The following is a 20,421-nucleotide window of genomic DNA, read 5'->3' as shown; positions in this document are numbered from 1 at the left end:
GTTCTTAAACCTGAAACGAACTAATTAATCCAGAATGAATTAAGTACTTAACCCGAGGTACCACTGTAATGAATTCCTGTGCCCCACAAATAGCCCAGAGATGCATTTTAAATAAAAGCCCACATTCTACTCATGTAAAAACACCAGGCAGGCCCCACAAATAACTCAGAGGTGCATTTTAAATAAAAGGACATATTCTACTCCTGTAAAAAACATGCTGATTCCTGGACCGTCCGCGGGCCGGATTGAGAAGGCTATTGGGCCGCATCCGGCCCCCGGGCCTTAGGTTGCCTACCCCTGTCCTAGTCCAACACTAGCCACCACACCACACTGCCTTCCAGGCGTCGTCCTGCGATGGGGCAGCTGTTTAAATCAAGCAAGTAAATATGGGGAAAGCAAAATGTCACTTAGGGAAGGATCTGAAATATTTTCCTTGAAGTTTGAATTTCCTTTATTGTGGACTGTTTTGTTTGATGATTTATTGTCTTGTAAACCACTTTGACGCGGGTGGCGCTGTGGGACGCGGGTGGCGCTGTCGGTTAAACCACAGCCTAGGACTTGCCGATCGCATGGTCGGCAGTTCGAATCCCCGCGGCGGGGTGCGCTCCCGTCGTTCGGTCCCAGCGCCTGCCAACCTAGCAGTTCAAAAGCACCCCCGGGTGCAAGTAGATAAATAGGTACCGCTTACCAGCGGGAAGGTAAACGGCGTTCCGTGTGCTGCGCTGGCTCGCCAGATGCAGCTTCTCACGCTGGCCACGTGACCCGGAAGTGTCTGCGGACAGCGTTGGCTCCCGGCCTATAGAGTGAGATGAGCGCACAACCCTAGAGTCTGGCAAGACTGGCCCGTATGGGCAGGGGTACCTTTACCTTTACTAAACCACTTTGAGATTTTCTTCTGTATAACGCAGTATAGAAATGAAATGAAAAATAAAAATAAATCCCTTGGTTAGGTGGGGGAATGGTGCCTAGACATTCTGTTGTGGCAGCCATAACCCAGGTTTAAGGTGCTATTTGGCGATTAGCTTATATATATGTGTGTTTCTAACACCGACTGAGTCAGATCTAGTTCAGTATTATCCACATGGAGTAGCAGTGGCTGTTCAGGATTTCAGACAGGGTTTTCTCCCAGTTTTGCAGGGCTTTTCTTTCGTACACTGAGACCCAAGTCGATTTTGCTCACAGGAATGGAAATAAACAAGCACCTACCGTTTTCTGTAGTGGGACAGCTGTACAGTCCAGCACTTCTAACTTCCATCACCTGCCTCCAGTCTTCTGCCAGTTGACGTTCCTCAACATACGCTGACTTCTCATCCTTCAGCTTCTTGGGGGGAAAGCCCAGAAACCCATTACCAATGTGAATTTAACATCCATTTTGGTAATGGTCTTTTTCGAGTCAGCGTCTGGCTATTAACCAGCAGGTTGCTGCTTGGAGCCAACCCAGGATTTCAGCATTGCCAACTCCAACTCTATAATTCTATAATCTTAGGGCTTTTCCTTGTTTTCTAGGTACTGCAACTCAAAGTTCAACAAAACAGCTCAGTCTGTAGAGCAGGGGTAGGCAACCTAAGGCTCGGGGGCCGGATGTGGCCCAATCGCCTTCTCAATCCGGCCCGCAGACAGTCCAGGAACCAGCGTGGATTTTACATAAGCAGAATGTGGGCTTATATTTAAAATGCATCTCTGGGTTATTTGTGGGGCCTGCCTGGTGTTTTTACATGAGTAGAATGTGTGCTTTTATTTAAAATTCATCTCTGGGTTATTTGTGGGGCATAGGAATTCATTCATATTTTTTTCAAAATACAGTGGTGCCCCGCAAGACGAATGCCTCGCAAGACGGAAAACCCGCTAGACGAAAGGGTTTTCCGTTTTGGAGGTGCTTCGCAAAACGAATTTCCTATGGGCTTGCTTCGCAAGACGAAAATGTCTTGCGTGTTCCTGCGGGTTTTTTTCCCCTCCCCCCCCCTTTTCCCCAAGCCGCTAAGCCGCTTATCAGCTGATCCGCTAGGCCGCTTAACAGCTGATCCGCTAAGCCGCTTAACAGCTGATCCGCTAAGCCTGCTAAGCCGCTAAGCCGCTAATGGGCTTGCTTCGCAAGACGAAAAAACCGCAAGACGAAGAGACTCGCGGAACGGATTCTTTTCGTCTTGCGAGGCACCACTGTATAGTCCGGCTCACCACATGGTCTGAGGGACGGTGGACCAGCCCACGGCTGAACAAGGTTGCTGACCCCTGCTGTAGAGCATGAGGATCTTAATCTCCGCGTCATCGGTTGGAGCCCCATGGGCAAATGATTCCTGCATTCAGGGGGTTGGACTAGATGACCCTCGGGGTCCCTTCTCATTCTGCGATTCTATAATCCTATGCTTTAGACGAGCAGCAAGCCTTGCCTACTGCCACCTATCAAACAGTGGGCACCATACAATTATAGCATCGTAGAGGCAGAAGGGACCCCAAGGGTCATCTAGTCCAACCCCCCTGCAATGCAGGCATCTCAAAGAAAGCATCCCTGACAGACGACCATCCAACCTCTGCTGAAAAACCTCCTGGGAAGGGGAAGAGCCCATCACCATCCCAGAGGGATACCGTTCCACTGTCGAACGGCACTCGCCGCCAGAAGGTTCTCCCCGACGTCCTCAGTGAATAGTTAAACAGCAGAACAGCTGCTGGAGGCAGTGATGGCTGTTGTTGTTGTTTAGTCGTGTCTGACTCTTCGTGACCCCCTGGACAGAGCACGCCAGGCACTCCTGTCTTCCACTACCTCCCGCAGTTTGGTCAAACTCATGCTGGTGGCTTCGAGAACACTGTCCAACCATCTCGTCCTCTGTCGTCCCCTTCTCCTTGTGCCCTCCATTTTCCCCAACATCAGGGTCTTTTCCAGGGAGTCTTCTCTTCTCATGAGGTGGCCAAAGTATTGGAGCCTCAGCTTCACGATCTGTCCTTCCAGTGAGCACTCAGGGCTGATTTCCTTCAGAATGGAGAGGTTTGATCTTCTTGCAGTCCATGAGACTCTCCAGAGTCTCCTCCAGCACCATAATTCAAAAGCATCAATTCTTCGACAATCAGCCTTCTTTATGGTCCAGCTCTCACTTCCATCCATCACTACTGGGAAAACCATAGCTTTCACTATACAGACCTTTGTCGGCAAGATGATGTCTCTCCTTTTTAAAATGCTCTCTAGGTTTGCCATTGCTTTTCTCCCAAAAAGCAGGCGTCTTTTAATCTCGCGACTGCTGTCACCATCTGCAGTGATCATGGAGCCCAAGAAGGTAAAATCTCTCACTGCCTCCATTTCTTCCCCTTCTATTTGCCAGGAGGTGATGGGACCAGTGGCCATGACCTTCGTTTTTTTGATGTTGAGCTTCAGACCATATTTTGCGCTCTCCTCTTTCACCCTCATCAAAGGGTCCTTTAATTCCTCCTCACTTTCTGCCATTGAGGTTGTGTCATCTGCAGCTACGGCTACCACCACCGACGTCACCGGGAGCTCCGTTGGGGGCCGAAGACGGCTGTGCGGCGTGATGCAGGCATGCAACCGCGGCGTGCCCATTGCGGGGAGGGCCCCTCACTCCCGCACAGGCTGGCAGCAGCAGGGCGGGCTGGGGCTCTAACCTGGCCTTTGGCTTGGAGCCAATTTGATTCCCTCCCCCTCTTTCTTTTCTCTTTTCCTTTCTCCTCCTGCGATGAGGCTACATTTTCATATTTTAATGCTTCAATATTTTAATGTTGTATTTTAATTTTGTTTTTTAAGTTGCATTCATTCAACTTATCTTTACTATTGCTTGTTAGCCGCCCTGAGCTCGGCCTTGGCTGGGGAGGGCGGGGTATAAATAAAAATTATTATTATTATTAACCACCACCACCTGCAGCTGCTGCAGGAGCCGCAGCCCCTTGCGCGCGCGCGCGCCCCCGCCCAGCCTTCCCCAGCGGCGCGTGCTTGATGCGCGCGCGCGCGCGCGACAGAGAGAGAGCGCGTGTCGTGCAAGCGGCAGGCTGGCCGTTGCCCCTGGTTACCGCCCGGGCCCCGACGTTCCATTCGCGCGCCCCCCGCCCCCGCGCGCTCCTGCAGCTGCAAAAGAAGTCCCTGCGCCGTCGGAGGGCGCGCTGCTGGCGGGGGCACGGCGGAGGGGGCGGCAGGTGAGTGGCAGGTGCCAACTCCGGGATCCCCGGTGCTGCGTGTGCTTTTCAACGAGAGGTGCGGGCACCCACCTCCCAGGAGCCGGAGCAAAGGTATTTTTTTTTTTGGGGGGGGTGCCAGCTGGGCCCCGCGACCGTGGGTGCCATGCAAGGTGCATGGCCCTGGCACCGGCAACTGTGGGTGCCCGGCCCCTTCATGGGGAATTTTGTGGGTCCTCGGGCACCCAGGGAGTCGGCACCTATGTTCGACAGTATGCCAGTCTGTGCCACCCCAGAGGAAAAGGGGGAGCGGTGGCTGGGACTCGCAGCCGCCTCCCTTCCTCGCACGTCGGAGCCGCTGCCAGGAGAGCCTCCTGCCATCTCTGCGCTGCCTCTCTCTCCCACAGGATCGGGCGCAAGGGGGCTGCATCTCCCCTTGGATGCGCTGCCCAAAGAGCCAACTGGCAGAGGCCGGCTAAAGCAGGTTCTACAGGGGCAGCAGATCCTGGCATAGATCTTGGAATGGGTCCCAGGGGTCATCTAGCTCAACCCCCCTGCAATGTGGGGTTCGAACGCACGGCCCTGAGAGTAAGAGTCTGTCGTTCTACTGACTGAGCTATTTTCGCAGTAGCTTCCTTCCATCTTTGTTCCTCGTTCCTTCCCTCACCCCTTTTTCCCTGGTGAGGAGGAGGGGGGCTGTTTCGTGGTTCCCCTCAGGGGCCAAAATGTCTTGGGCCGGCCCTGGGTCCAGGGGCAGGTGATGACTGGAAAATACAATGGGTCAGAGAAGGGACAAACAGGGAACCGCAGGCAGCAATAGCAGCGCCTTAGGGCGGCCGGGTAAAAAGTCACGCACAACCTGTAAGATTTGTGTACAGTGGTACCTCGGGTTAAGTACTTAATTCGTTCCGGAGGTCCGTTCTTAACCTGAAGCACCACTTTAGCTAATGGGGCCTCCTGCTGCCGCCGTGCCGCCGGAGCACAATTTCTGTTCTCATCCTGAAGCAAAGTTCTTAACCTGAAGCACTATTTCTGGGTTAACGGAGTCTGTAACCTGAGGTACCACTGTAGTTCTTCTTGTTTGGATCAAGCCTAATAGGACAATTCCAGAGGATGCTACAGGACTACAGTGGTACCTCAGGTTACATACGCTTCAGGTTACATACGCTTCAGGTTAGAGACTCCGCTAATCCAGAAATAATGCTTCAGGTTAAGAACTTTGCTTCAGGATAAGAACAGAAGCTGTACGCCGGCTCCCTCGGCCAATAAAGCGAGATGAGCACCGCAATCCCAGAGTCGGCCACAACTGGACCTAACAGTCAGGGGTCCCTTTACCTCTTACCCTTATTCCAAATAGGATTCCTCGCAAGAAAAGGCGAAAAGTTATGCCTTGTGACCCCCATCCAACAATTCCGTGATTTTTACCTCCTCTCCCAAGGGGTCATGTGTTGGTGATTTGTAATATTTTTTATAATCTTGCTACAGATGCTTGCCTCTTTTTTTAGCCAGCCAAGTGCCACACTTTTAAAAATTGGGTGGAAAATGGTGCTGATTCCGCTTAATTGATTGTGATTTTATGTAAACTGCGTTACTTTTATTGTTGTTAGCTGCTCTGAGCCCAGCTTCGGCTGAGGAGGGCGGGATATAAATATATTATTATTATTATTATTATTATTATTATTATTATTATTACCACTGTTGAGTACCCCCAGAAAAAAAGCACAGCCGATTACTAAATTTTGTGCACTGTGTTCTAACGTCTAAGCTACTTTGAAGGGGATTGGAAAGCAGCTTATATAAATATGTTTTATTTTATTTTATGAAGGATTTGCCGGTCAGCTGCTGCAAGGTGGTAGTGTGTTCGTTTTGTCTCGTAGTGTTGTTGGAAAGTGGGAAGAAGGATTGGAGATGCACCCTTGCGCTTGTTTAGTTACAGCTTTGTCCATACACACCTGCTGCATTGCTGTTTTAATAGTAAGTCTGAACCATGTGTTTCTAGTTATTTGATAAAAACAAAGAAATGCAATATAGTATTTAGAACTGTGTGTGAAAGAACAATAGCGATAATAATATAGTGAGTCTAATCGAAAGTTAAATGTATTTTTTTCTTTTTTCTTTATTGATTTCTTTTTTTCCTTTTCCTTTTTTCTTTCTTGATTTTCTTCTCACTTTTTCTTTTTTCTATCCCTCCTTTTTCTCTTCCTCTATCCCCTTTGGTCTCTTTTCCTTCTTACCCGCTAAGAAAGAGACAAAGTTAAATATGAAAAGTTGACTAATTCAAAGTGAATAGTTGGTTAACTATTGTTAAAGATGGTTCGCCATACCGAATAGGGAATTGATGTGTTAGTTATTGTTGATTTATTGTTATTGCTGATTCTTAAAGAAAATTTATTAATTAAGAAAAAAGAAAAAGCATTCCTCCTGCGATGGAAGCGTACCAGAGCCTATCCCAGCTGGTTGCCTGAGTTAAATTTCTGGTTACCGGAGACAACTTTTGGACTGTGTTTTTCAAACATCCTGTTATGGTGCGCAAGGCAAGCTGCAAAGCAAGGTTTGTGCACCTCATAACAAGCCTGCCGTGGAGAAGACAGCCTCTATCTTCAGCCTGAGTCTCAAGCTGAAATGCCTCATTAAAAAAGGATAATGAGCGTCTTCGTCGTGCACACGGTGACGCTGATTTCTCTCTCGTAGCCAAGCGATTCGTCAGCTGCTTGAATCCAAATGGAAAAGTATGAGATCCTTGGGCTGGTGGGAGAAGGAAGCTACGGAATGGTGATGAAATGCCGGAACAAGGAGACCGGCAGAGTCGTTGCCGTCAAGAAGTTTCTGGAAAGCGAGGATGACAAAATGGTTAAAAAAATCGCCATGAGAGAAATCAAGCTTCTCAAGGTGAGCTTACTGCTCGGGATCTTCAGAGACGTGTAGCTCTTTTCTTTAATGAGTATAAGCTTCCTGACTTTGGATACTCGTAGTCAAAAGTCAGGTTCGCGCAGAACAATTCCCAGTATCTAACTGCATTATATGGGACGCGGGTGGCACTGTGGGTTAAACCACAGAGCCTACGACTTGCCGATCAGAAGGTCGTGGTTCGAATCCCCGCGACGGGGTGAGCTCCCGTTGCTCGGTCCCTGCTCCTGCCAACCTAGCAGTTCGAAAGCACGTCAAAGTGCAAGTAGATAAATAGGTACCACTCCGGCAGGAAGGTCAACGGTGTTTCCGTGCGCTGCTCTGGTTCCCCAGAAGCGGCTTGGTCATGCTGGCCACATGACCTGGAAGCTGTACGCCGGCTCCCTCGGCCAATAAAGCGAGATGAGCGCCGCAACCCCAGAGTCGGACACGACTAGACATAATGGTCAGGGGTCCCTTTACCTTTACCTAACTGCATTATATAACAGTAATGTCATATATGTTTTAAGAAACAAACATGATTCTAAATAACTTCCGTAGGAGGTATTTTTGAATGGGACTCTGCTCCCAGCTCTTTTTAGCCCCACAATAAGAATTAGGTGGAATTATTTTCCTCCAGTCCCCCTTATTTCTGAGGGGGGAAGCGGGAACTCGCCACGCAAGCTGTAAGCCAAGAACAGACTTTGGTTACAACTTGTGACTTGCTGGGAGTGAGACAAACCATGAGCCTGGGTATGAGCCAGTGTGGTGTAGTGGTTAAGAGTGGTAGATTCGTAATCTGGTGAACCGGGTTCGCTTCCCCGCTCCTCCACCTGCAGCTGCTGGGTGACCTTGGGCCAGTCACACTTCTTTGAAGTCTCTCAGCCTCACTCACCTCACAGAGTGTTTGTTGTGGGAGAGGAAGGGAAGCCGCTTTGAGACTCCTTCGGGTAGTGATAAAGCGGGATATCAAATCCAAACTCCTCTTCTTCTTCTTTCCCTTAGAATGCAATGCCGGTTTGAAGGTAGACAGGAACAGGCAGGCGCAAAGTTGTTCTGGGAACGCATTTTATCTGCATTCATTCTGCAGCTCGGCTCTGATTTTATACCTTTAGGCAACTTTGCGGGTGGCTGTTGCTGGTTTCTATAACTCCATATGGTAAGATTTTTTTTTGATACAGCTTCCCACATGGCCTGGGCAATTGTAGTGCTAATATTGGCACATATACCGTATTTTTCCGTGTATAAGACTAGGTTTTTTCCCTTAAAAATAATGTCCAAAATTTGGGGGCCTCTTATACACAGATAGATCTCTCCCCATTTTCTTAAATCCCCAACAATAGGGGGCGTCTTATACATGGGGGCCTCTTATAGACGGGAAAATACAGTATATTTGCTGGTACAAATGCACACATTCTAATCTGCACTTGAAAGATTGGGAACAGGATTATGTGTTCCCTTTCCCCAACACCTCCACTCTCCAGAACGGAAAACCCCTGCTCACCTTAACCATGGTTAATTGGTTCTTCTGCAATAAGTGCTAACCAGCGTTTCATCTTAATCAGACTTTGAAACTGACTCCTGTGGTTAAGATGGAACTTGATTTGCATTAGCTTCCATTTATACTAGATCTGATGCAACTCTTTGCTGCAGCAGCACTACCCAGAACTAAGCCATGGTTTGGCTCAGCGTTCCATGAAAACCCGGGCTCATGGTTTGTCTCACTCCCAGCAAGCCACAAGTTGTAACCAAAGTCTGTTCTTGGCTTACAGCTTGCATGGCGAGTTCCCGCCTCCCCCCTCAGAAATAAAGACACGAGACACGAGAATTCGAGTTAATGGGTCAAATTAGGCCACAACTTTATTGATTACAGGAATTGAGCAGTATTGGTATTAGCTTAGGCATTGGTCCTAACAACTAACCGGCTTCAGCCCGCTTGCTTGAAGACCGGTAAGGGTTAACCACCAGTAGGGGGAGTCCTGCTGAGGGACGTCAACTAGGAGCTCCCCCCAGAGTTACCGCTCGGGGGCGTGCCGTGGGCCCACACCTCCATAGGCTTAGGACAAGGCCACGCCCCCCGGAATCCTTTACCGGACTACCCTTTTGTTTTGGGGGAAGGTGATGGCGCAACCTTCCCCCCTTCATCTGCATAACAATAGAACAGTACCCCTACCAATGCCTAACTGCCAATACCGCTGAGTTGTGACGGATTGCTATGAGGTAGGTGAAAACCAAGTGGCTGGAGCCAATCTGTCAGATGGAAAAATTCCTACCAGGCCCCTTGACGGTGACCAACCGGAGTCCATAGCAACCTCAGAGAGCCTAGCCTAACGGGTGGGAGAGGAGGGAAAAACCTGGCAAGCTGTAGCGCGAGAAAGAGGGAGACCCTTCACCGCGCCAGACCTTAATACGATGAGGCCACGCCCCCCAGGCCAGCTGATTGGCTGGGCCGGGGATGACGCGCCCGAGGATTCCCTAGGTCGGATTCACCCAGATGGGTTGTCTGGGGGAGACAAACCATCCTAAGCTATGGCTTGCATGCAGCACTAAAGCAAACTGCGGCTTAGCGCTGGGTAGTGTGGTAGCAACAGAACCAGGGCAGGCGCCAAGTCGCCGCAATTTTAGCTCTTGAGTACCCACACATTTGCTTGTTCGTGTTCAGCCACAGTATTGCTTAGCATTAAATTGAAAGAAGCCACTATGTTATAAACATTGTTAGGTAAAGGCAATTTCCCTCTGAGAACCAGGGCAGTTCTTAACTTTCAGCCTCTTCCGTCGATTACATTTAGCTGTATGTATTAAAGGTTGCGATTCTAGTACTGTGGAATAAACTACCGTATTTTTTGCTCTATAAGACTCGCTTTTTCCTTCCTAAAAAGTAAGGGGAAATGTATGTGCGTCTTATGGAGTGAATGCAGACTGCACAGCTATCCCAGAAGCCAGAACAGCAAGAGGGATCGCTGCTTTCACTGCGCAGCGATCCCTCTTGCTGTTCTGGCTTCTGAGATTCAGAATATTTTTTTTCTTGTTTTCCTCCTCCAAAAACTAGGTGCGTCTTGTGGTCTGGTGTGTCTTATAGAGCAAAAAATATGGTATATGAGAGCGTTTGTCAGGATTACTGAAGCAATGTGAAGCATTTGGAGTAATTTTAAAAAGCATCGTGTGAAAACAAAAGCTGCAATCCTAAGTCATGTCTACTTGGGAGTAAGCCCTGTTGAACGCAGAGGGACTTGCTTCCAAGTAAACATGCACAGGATCAGGCTGCAAATATTATTCTCTGTTTCCTTAGCGTTGTATGTATTCAAGGGGCAATTATAGTGAGTGTTTTCAGACTCTCTGTCTGCTGTAGTTTTGTGACGCATTTGCTGTCTCCTGATAGCAATTAAGGCACGAGAACTTGGTGAACCTGCTGGAAGTCTGTAAGAAGAAGAAACGATGGTATCTGGTCTTTGAATTCGTGGACCACACAGTCCTTGATGATCTTGAGATGTTTCCAAATGGCCTGGATTACAACAGAGTTCGGAAATACTTATTTCAGATTATAAAAGGGATAGGATTTTGCCATAGTCATAATGTAAGTAAGCTGTTATGTCCGCTTGGTTATTTGTGTTTGTGTGCTGTTTGTTCTTGGTCAAACACGTCAGATTTATTGATTCAAGGATCTGAGCTTTTAGTTTCAAATATATGTCACAGTAAGGGACGCAGGCGGCGCTGTGGGTTAAACCACAGAGCCTAGGACTTGCCGATCAGAAGGTCGGTGGTTCGAATCCCCGCGACGGGGTGAGCTCCCGTTGCTCGGTCCCTGCTCCTGCCAACCTAGCAGTTCGAAAGCACGTCAAAGTGCAAGTAGATAAATAGGTCCCACTCCAGCGGGAAGGTAAACGGTGTTTCCGTGCGCTGCTCTGGTTCGCCAGAAGCGGTTTAGTCATGCTGGCCACATGACCCGGAAGCTGTACGCTGGCTCCCTCGGCCAATAAAGCGAGATGAGCGCCGCAGCCCCAGAGTCAGCCACGACTGGACCTAATGGTCAGGGGTCCCTTTACCTTTACCTATATGTCACAGTAGTAAGAGTTAGTTCAAATTACCCAAATTAACAATGGGAATTATCATTGCGACAAATATGATTTTGAGTGTTAGCTGGGTAGAATGTTTGCTAGATGTGCCGATTCCATTTACTCGAAATACATTTGCTTTTGAATTTCTGAGAATTTAGGAATTTTGTGGTGTAATTTCAGGGTTTTCACTACAGTCTAGACTGATGACCTCAGTATAGAACAAACTGAGGTTCTTAAACATCTTGCCATCTTTTTTGTCAAGGAAAAATGGTTTGGCCTCATAATTTAAGATGCAATATGACTTCAGCCTTATGGCCCAATATGGATTCCTCTGGAAAATAGGCATAGATGATAGCATATGAATGTTTTTGCATGTAGATTTTATGCTCATGTAAGGTAACAGTTTTCATAGTCTCCTCTTCTTGAACATTCAAAGAATTTGCTTCTAGAATCAGGAATTTTAAAAACACTCTGCATAATCTGGGAGCCTGAGAAACAATATTTCTGATTGTGTGGAGAGAGCTTTTAGTGCAGGGACAGTACATATGAAATTTTACTTCATTCCGTACATGTTAAAAAGGAATTGCTTCAGCTTTTTTGCCTTGTTGTAGCAAATTTATATTATGATTTTATTAGTGTGCTTCAATTTGCATTAATATATTGAAAGCATGGTATGTGATGTGATAAGGGATGCGGGTGGCACTGTGGGTTAAACCACAGAGCCTAGGACTTGCCGACCAGAAGGTTGGCGGTTCAAATCCCTGCGACGGGGTGAGCTCCAGTTGCTCGGTCCCTGCTCCTGCCAACCTAGCAGTTTGAAAGCACGTCAAAGTGCATGTAGATAAATAGGTACCACTCCGGCAGGAAGGTCAACGGCGTTTCCGTGCGCTGCTCCGGTTCGCCAGAAGCGGCTTAGTCCTGCTGGGCACATGACCCGGAAGCTGTACGCCGGCTCCCTCGGCCAATAAAGTGAGATGAGCGCCGCAACCCCAGAGTTAGTCACGACTGGACCTAATGGTCAGGGGTCCCTTTACCTTTACCTTATGTGATGTGATATAGATGGAGTATTTTATGCCAGTAATTGCAAATCGTCACTTGATGTTGCAGTCATCAATTTAGGAATGTTTACATGTGGACTAGCCGGCCACCTTGGTTCTTAAGTGCAAAGAACCTGGGCTAATCTAAACACACACATGCTTCTTTTCCTTTTTAAGATCATACACCGAGATATTAAACCTGAGAATATATTGGTCTCCTATTCTGGAATTATCAAACTCTGCGATTTTGGATTTGCTCGAACCCTGGCAGCCCCTGGCGAAGCTTACACAGATTACGTGGCAACGCGATGGTACCGGGCTCCTGAGCTGCTTGTTGGAGATATCAAATATGGCAAGTAAGGAATCGTAGAATACGGTATTGGGTTTCCCCTACATTTCCAGGAATAGATCATTATTATTATTAATGACAACAGAAATGTTGCTGTTCAAGCTCAGGGGGTGATAAATTGCAGCCAGAGCAAGGTTTGGTCACTGTGGGGAGGCTGGTTTTGGCACCATCCTTGTAATTATTATTATTATTATTATTATTATTATTATTATTATTATTATATTATTATTATATTATTTTATTATTATTATTATTATTATTTATTATTATAATATTATATTATTATTATTATTATTATTATTATTATTATTATTATTATTATTATTATTTTATTATTATTATTATTATTATTATTATTATTATTATTATTATTTAATTATACTTATTATACCCTCCCATCTGGCCGGGCCTCCCCAGCCACTCTGGACGGCTTCCAACAGGATATTAAAAACAGAATAAAACATCAGACATTAAAAACTTCCCTAAACAGGGCTGCTTTCAGATGTCTTCCAAAAGTGAGATAGTTGTTTATTTCCTTCACGTCTGTTGGGAGGGCGTTCTACAGGGCGGGTGCCACCACCAAGAAGGCCCTATGCCTGGTTCCCTGTAGCCTCACTTCTCACAGGGAGGGAACTGCCAGAAGGCCCTTGGAGCTGTACCTCAGTGTCCGGGCTGGATGATGGAGGTGGAGATGCTCTTTCAGGTATACTGGGCCGAGGCAGTAATGAATATAAGCTGCCTCAGGTGTAGCCAGTCACAATCAGCTGCCTATCATTGTTGTAAAATGTGTTCTTTGGCGGAGCTGCCTCTAAATATGGCGCCTGTTTTCCCTCCCCAGGGCTGTTGATGTGTGGGCCATTGGCTGCCTGGTAACAGAAATGCTTACCGGAGAGGCGCTTTTCCCTGGAGACTCGGATATTGACCAATTGTACCATATTATGAAATGTTTGGGTGAGAAAGCATCCCTTGTTTTCTTCTGTGCAGCCAGCAGAGCTTTGGAACCTTCAAGCTGATAGCGAAGGCAGAAGAAAGAGAGCCTGAAATACTTAGGTTGTTGGATAAGATTATGTTGACAGGTTCCTAAATCCTTCAGGATCCTGGCTTGTAAATCCAAATGGCCCTTCTGTGAGTTGACAGCAAGAGATTTTGCACGCCATTAAGGATGGCAGAGTGCAATAGGTCTGATCCATGTAGCCCAACTGGGTTATGATTAGTAATAATAATTCATGATTAAAGGTAAAGGTAAAAGGACCCCTGACCATTAGGTCCAGTCGTGACCGACTCTGGGGTTGCGGCGCTCATCTCGCTTTACTGGGCGAGGAGCCGGCGTACAGCTTCTGGGTCATGTGGCCAGCATGACTAAGCCACTTCTGGCGAACCAGAGCAGCGCACGGAAACGCCGTTTACCTTCCCACCGGAGCGGTACCTATTTATCTACTTGCACTGGTGTGCTTTCGAACTGCTAGGTGGGCAGGAGCAGGGACCGAGCAACGGGAGCTCACCCCATCGCGGGGATTCGAACCGCCGACCTTCCGACCGGCAAGTCCTAGACTCTGTAGTTTAACCCACAGTAATTTATTATCAGCAGCAACCTGTTTGTCTCCAGGACACGCAGAGTCGGTTTGCAGAATTAAAGAAAGCAAATAAAAGATAAACTACACAGCTATCCTAAAGCAAGGTAATCGGAAACAGTGAAGTAAAACACCAGGTTCAAAGCCAAGCACAGGGAAGTAGCAGAAAACTCAGGGATCAAATAATTTGGCTTAAGATGACTTCAGTTTTGCGTTCTGAAAACTGAACAGCCTTATAAATGATTATTAATTCCAGGTAACTTAATCCCAAGGCACCAAGAGTTGTTCTACAAAAACCCTCTTTTTGCTGGAGTGCGGTTGCCTGAAGTCAAGGAACTCGAACCTCTTGAAAAACGATATCCCAAACTCTCTGTTGCCGTCATAGAATTTGCTAAGGTACGTGCCTTGCCGATTCCTTAGCATTCCATTTTGTTCCTGTTGGCAAAGCCTTCTGTTTGCTTTCTGGAGCCAGACCTTGATAATGAGTTAGGAAGATTGAAATCAGTGGGAACGTAACTGGGAGCTGAGTCACTTAACCCAGATTTGCTTTTGTTCAGGTGCTAGAGGCCTTTTCAGACACAGAAAGGAATACAGCTGCCCAGTATCAGCCCCTGAGATTGGCAGGAAGTATAAAGCCCCTAAATTAGCCAGGCCTTGAATAAATAAAGGTAAAGGGACCCCTGACCATTAGGTCCAGTCGCAGACGACTCTGGGGTTGCGGCACTCATCTCACTTTACTGGCCAAGGGAGCCGGCGTACAGCTTCCGGGTCATGTGGCCAGCATGACTAAGCCGCTTCTGGCGAACCAGAGCAGCACACGGAAACGCCGTTTACCTTCCCGCCGGAGCGGTACCTATTTATCTACTTGCACTTTGACGTGCTTTCGAACTGCTAGGTTGGCAGGAGCAGGGACCGAGCAACGGGAGCTCACCCCGTCGCGGGGATTCGAACCACCGCCCTTCTGATTGGCAAGTCCTAGGCTCTGTGGTTTAACCCACAGCGCCACCCGCATCCCCTCGTATAAATACCTGAAGCCTAACCTTCTGTCCTTGCCTGGTCAGCAGAGCAGTACCTCTCTGTTTCCTGCTCTCAAACCTCTGTCACGCATACGCACATTATAAGCTGTGATGCGCATGTAACACACTATGTATTCCAGTTATTTATTAGCTGCTTATCAGGGTCAAGTCCTCACAAAGCAGTGGAGAGACAGAAATAAAGCAACAGAACTTCAGGCAACGCATGAAGCACTGAGTGAATGAAGACAAACTGGGGCATGACAGCTGCGGAATTAGACAGCCACAGTTCCCTTAAGCAGAGGCAGTAGCAAAAAGTTGTGGTTTTAAGGCCCGAAAGAGGTCCAGAACTGCAGGACCACCATCAAGAAGGCCCCGTAATCTCACGTGCTTGTCAGCCTTACCAGTTTCACCAGTGGGCACATAATGTCATATGTGTAGTTACATCTCAACCATAGAGTTTGGGACTGACAGTAAGACCCTAGCCTAGAGAAGGCTGCACTTTCTATCTCTAAAAGTCAATGGTACATCATTTCCCTCTCCTTCCTTCCTTCTTTCCTTCCATGACTTAATAGGTATCTGAAGAAGTGTGCATGCACACGAAAGCTCATACCAGGAACTAACTTAGTTGGTCTTTAAGGTGCTACTGGAAGGAATCTTTTTTGTTTTGAGGTATCTGAAGAAGTGTGCATGCACACGAAAGCTCATACCAGGAACTAACTTAGTTGGTCTTTAAGGTGCTACTGGAAGGAATCTTTTTTGTTTTGACTATGGCAGACCAACACGGCTACCCATCTGTAACTAGACAGGACCCGGTGAGCTACCGTATTTTTTGCTCTATAAGACTCACTTTTTCCCTCCTAAAAATTAAGGGGAAATGTGTGTACGTCTTATGGAGCGAATGCAGGCTGTGCAGCTATCCCAGAAGCCAGAACAGCAAGAGGGATTGCTGCTTTCACTGCGCAGCGATCCCTTCTGCTGTTCTGGCTTCTGAGATTCAGAATATTTTTTTTCTTGTTTTCCTCCTCCAAAAACTTGTGGTCTGGTGCATCTTATAGAGCGAAAAATACGGTATTTTAAGCATGCTTGAAGATGCTCAGTTGATTTTCCCCTTCCAATGTCCTTACAACCCCATAATATTGCTAACTGTTTTTAAAAGCCCTCACAATTTCAAACGTTGTTTGTTATGTGGTATGAGGAGAGTAGCTACGGTTTGCCTGAAACCTTGCGGGTGCAGAACTACTTGCATTGTTCTTTTGATCCCGGCAAATATCAATGAAATTCAACCTTTGGGATTTTCCTTTTTCCGCCTCCACTGTATTTACAAGAAAAATGTTGATCTTATGTTAGCAATGTCTCCAGACTGATCCGGACAAAAGACCATCCTGTACTGAGCTGCTGCAGTGTGATCTGTTCAACAAAGATTCCTTCACTGAAAGGTGTGTGGCTTTTCCTTGTTCAGCGGAGCTGGGCCTTGAAAGGAAATTGTACTGAGAATTTTTGGGCGTTGCAGTCGGTTAAGGGTTTCCTATAACTCTGTGAGTGCCCATAATTCCTTGAGGGGAAGAATGTGTTTCAGGTGGGCTTTAAAGGTACGTACTGGGTCTCAGAGCCCATCTTGGGGGAAATGAAAGCTTTCCAGGGGAGAGGTGCAAAGAAAAGGTTTAGTACTTTCTGGTTCTCCTTTGACTACTTCACTACAAACCCCCACTCCCTGCTGTCGGAAGTGAAGTGAACACAAATTTTGAAGTACAGTGGTACCTCGGGTTACATACGCTTCAGGTTACACACTCTGCTAATCCAGAAATAGTGCTTCAGGTTAAGAACTTTGCTTCAGGATGAGAACAGAAATTGTGCGGCGGGAGCAGGAGGCCCCATTAGCTAAAGTGGTGCTTCAGGTTAAGAACAGTTTCAGGTTAAGTACGGACCTCCGGAATGAATTAAGTACTTAACTTGAGGTACCACTGTACCACTGCCAAATGTCTAGTACCACCACCAGACTTCGGGCGGCTCCCCTTAAGGCAGGGGCCAGCAAACCTTTTCAGCATGGGGCCGGTCCACTGTCCCTCAGACCTTGTGGGGGGCCGGACTATATTTCGGGGGGAGGGAAATTTCTATGCCGCACAAATAACCCAGAGATGCATTTTAAATAAAAGCACACATTCTACTCATGTAAAAACACCAGACAGGCCCCACAAATAACCCAGAGATGAATTTAAATAAAAGGACACATTCTACTCATGTAAAAACACGCTGATTCCCAGGCTATCCGCGGGCCGGATTGAGAAGGCGATTGGGCCGGATCCGGCCCCCCGGGTCTTAGTTTGCCTACCCATGCCATGGGTAGGCAGCGGGTTTTTACATGAGTAGAATGTGTGATTTCCCACATTGTCATTATTTTTGTTTTTAAAAAGCTACCATGGAAGTTGCTGTAGTTGAAATTTCTGAATCACCGGCTCAAATTACCATCTTTTCACGTGAGCCGTATGAACTGAAGGGGGAAATGGAGAGAGGGCAGCAATGGGATATCGTGTGTGAATTTTAAGTCCGCACATTATATGCACAATTCTTGTTCTGATCTCTTTTCCTCCCCCTCCTAAGATGCTGGAGTTATATTTCTCTTCTTCCTTTTTTATCTCCAAGGGTGGCTTTGGGTTTCGCTGTTCATTTACCTTACAAGTTTGTGGTGATGTTAAGTTTGGGGCAGAACATATTATCCAGAGTCCTTGTTGCAAGGGAGAGGATTCCAGTATAATAACAATAATATAATTCATTATTTATACCCCGCCCATCTGGCTGGGTTTCCCCAGCCACTCTGGACGGCTCCCAACCGAATATTAAAAACACAATACCGCATTAAACATTAAAAACTGCATGTGCCTTCAGTGTGTTCAGAATTCAGCTGCCTTCAGTGTGTTCAGAATTTTGTCTACAGAGCAATTAATTTTAAAAAAGGTTTCATTTTGTGCATGTGCTCTTCTTCTTCAAACACAACAAATAAAGGTTCACTCAGGAACTTAAAGCAAAGATCCAGAAAGAAAGAGACCACCCTTTGCCCAAGAAATCGAAAATAAGCAGGAAAGACAAAGACGATTCCGGTGATGAAAAGAAAACGCTTGTAATCCAGGTTTGTGGAACTTGGTTTATTCTTCCATATTCCTATCTGTAATGCTTTGTTCTGAGTCAGACCGTGTCCCCTGGTCTTGTCTCTGCTGATGAAGTTCTCAAGTTAAAAGTTGCTGAGAATGGAGGAGAACAAGAAGGAAGGAGGATAGTTCCTAATTAGGAAGAAGAATTGTTGGTGATGCCACTAGCAAATTCATGCCATGCAAGAGAGATGCCAGCAGGCAGTAAAATCACACTGTTCAAAGTTGGAATTAACTCTTTGTTAGCAAAAATACTAAGAAAAAAAACCCCTGCTCTTTTCCCCTTATGGGGTATCCAAGAGCCCCTATACAGTCCTTAAGTGGATTCCCTATTGGCAGGAGAAAATAACAGAGGCCAACCAGAGAATATTGAGAAGCAAAGCAGCTAGTAAGCCTGATCTTTATGGATCTGTTGCAACGGGGTGCTCCCCTCACAAACAGGAAAGGAGGAGGGACCCCGAACAAGGGCGCGCAAGCCCTTATATAGTCTTTTGAAATTGCCCACCCTGTAGCCCAAGATCACCCCCCTAAAACATCATACATGCATCACAGAAGGAGGTGGATCTACTGCAGAAATCCTCTCTGCCAGGACACTTGATAATGGTCGCTGGTTGCATTACCTGGGCAGCCTGGCCATTCTTTGGTGGTGGTTAATACTTTAGTTCAGGCATAGGCAAACTCAGCCCTCCAGATGTTTTGGGACTACAACTCCCATCATCCCTAGCTAACAGGACCCAGGGGTCAGGGATGATGGGAATTGTAGTCCCAAAACATCTGGAGGGCCGAGCTTGCCTATGCTTGCTTTAGTTCCTGAATGCAGGTCACAGGCTCACCCTATTCAGACACAAATACGCCCTAAAGACAGGATTTGCAAGCAAAAGACAATCCGAAGGCTTTCGCATTTCCTTTCTCTTTGCAGAGAAATATTTGAGGTCAATTTGGGAGAATCAAAATGGCTTCAGGATTGCTCTCCTGTACTATTTCAGACACGTGGTTTATATACTTCATCATTTTCATCATCGTTTTTAATTTGTATACCGTCTTTCTATCTTACAATACTCAAGGCGGTTTACAAGCTGAAGAAAGAAAAAATGTACATCTTATAACAATCTAATGCAACACAAAAATGTGATAATAAAACAAAACTTTAAAATAAGCAACCTACATCAAAAAAATGTTGAAAATATTGTTGAATATCAGCATATAAAAGTTAAACAGAAATCCACCCAACGGTTACAATCAATAATTTCTAATTACGTATGTGTTTGCCTTGTACATTTATGAACGTTTAGTTTATGTTTGGGACCTTAGAATTCTTATAACGACACGATATCCGCAGACTTAGCTGTCAGGCCTGATCAGCTTATCCCCAGTCGTTCTGAACCCATGAATTACCGTATTTTCCGCTCTATAAGACGCACCAGACCACAAAACGCACCTAGTTTTTGGAGGAGGAAAACAAGAAAAAAAATATTCTGAATCTCAGAAGCCAGAACAGCAAGAGGGATCGCTGCGCAGTGAAAGCAGCAATCCCTCTTGCTGTTCTGGCTTCTGGGATAGCTGCGCAGCCTGCATTCGCTCCATAAGACGCACACACATTTCCCCTTACTTTTTAGGAGGGAAAAAGTGAGTCTTATAGAGAAAAAATACGGTAGTTACAGAGGCTGAAATTCCCCTCCTCCCCGAAGTCACCCGTCCCCTCTTCTCCAGGGCTTTTCCCCAACCTGCCACTCATTTTTTTAACACTACAATGCTTGGATTTGAAACAGGACTTGGGCATGGAATCCAAGCTGAAAGACTCCAAGCTGTTCAGAATGAAGTTGTCCAAGGTTGACGCCGAGAAATCGGACAGATCTTCAAATGCGAGTTTCCTGTATGAGAGTGGAGCTGGGCAGGTCAAGGCGATTCCTTCGACAACTTTGAAAGATTCCAGTAGCAGCCTGGATTATGTGAAAAATCCCGGCACGGTGATCCCTCCCATTACACAGAATTATTCCACCATATCTTCCAGCATCGGTGGAAACCCTGGCTTGGGGTCAAAACTGGGAATGCATAATTACAGGTAAAGTAAAATAACAAAGTACCTAAACCACTGAGCCTCTGGAGCTTGCCAATCAGAAGGTCGGCGGTTCGAATCCCTGCACGGGGTGAGCTCCTGTTGCTCGGTCCCTGCTCCTGCCAACCTAGCAGTTTGAAAGCACGTCAAAGTGCAAGTAGATAAATAGGTACCGCTCCGGCGGGAAGGTAAACG

General features: G+C 46.7%; 1 protein-coding gene across 6 annotated transcripts in view; it reads left to right on the top strand.

The window, feature by feature from the left end:
- Positions 1–3,964: 3,964 nt before the first annotated feature.
- The window catches only part of CDKL2 (cyclin dependent kinase like 2), a 28,423-nt gene continuing 11,966 nt past the window's right edge, over positions 3,965–20,421 (top strand). The window contains exons 1-10 of one of the 6 annotated variants that reach the window (XM_077917571.1): positions 3,965–4,134; positions 5,939–6,087; positions 6,805–7,002; positions 10,379–10,573; positions 12,269–12,447; positions 13,279–13,391; positions 14,268–14,407; positions 16,375–16,463; positions 18,028–18,151; positions 19,940–20,232. In XM_077917571.1, the coding sequence (XP_077773697.1) occupies positions 6,835–7,002; positions 10,379–10,573; positions 12,269–12,447; positions 13,279–13,391; positions 14,268–14,407; positions 16,375–16,463; positions 18,028–18,151; positions 19,940–20,232 (1,301 nt within the window). In that variant the 5' untranslated portion in view covers positions 3,965–4,134; positions 5,939–6,087; positions 6,805–6,834. Of the gene's footprint in view, positions 4,228–5,938; positions 6,088–6,804; positions 7,003–10,378; positions 10,574–12,268; positions 12,448–13,278; positions 13,392–14,267; positions 14,408–16,374; positions 16,464–18,027; positions 18,152–19,939; positions 20,233–20,421 lie in introns of all 6 variants that reach the window. The other 5 variants (XM_077917569.1, XM_077917567.1, XM_077917568.1 and 2 more) reach the window with 5 other exon arrangements.

The sequence above is a fragment of the Podarcis muralis genome, chromosome 13 (assembly GCF_964188315.1).
Source record: "Podarcis muralis chromosome 13, rPodMur119.hap1.1, whole genome shotgun sequence".
Taxonomy (NCBI): Eukaryota; Metazoa; Chordata; class Lepidosauria; order Squamata; family Lacertidae; genus Podarcis; species Podarcis muralis.
Note: the sequence above shows the minus strand (reverse complement) of the source record. Positions and strands in the feature narration are given on the sequence as shown.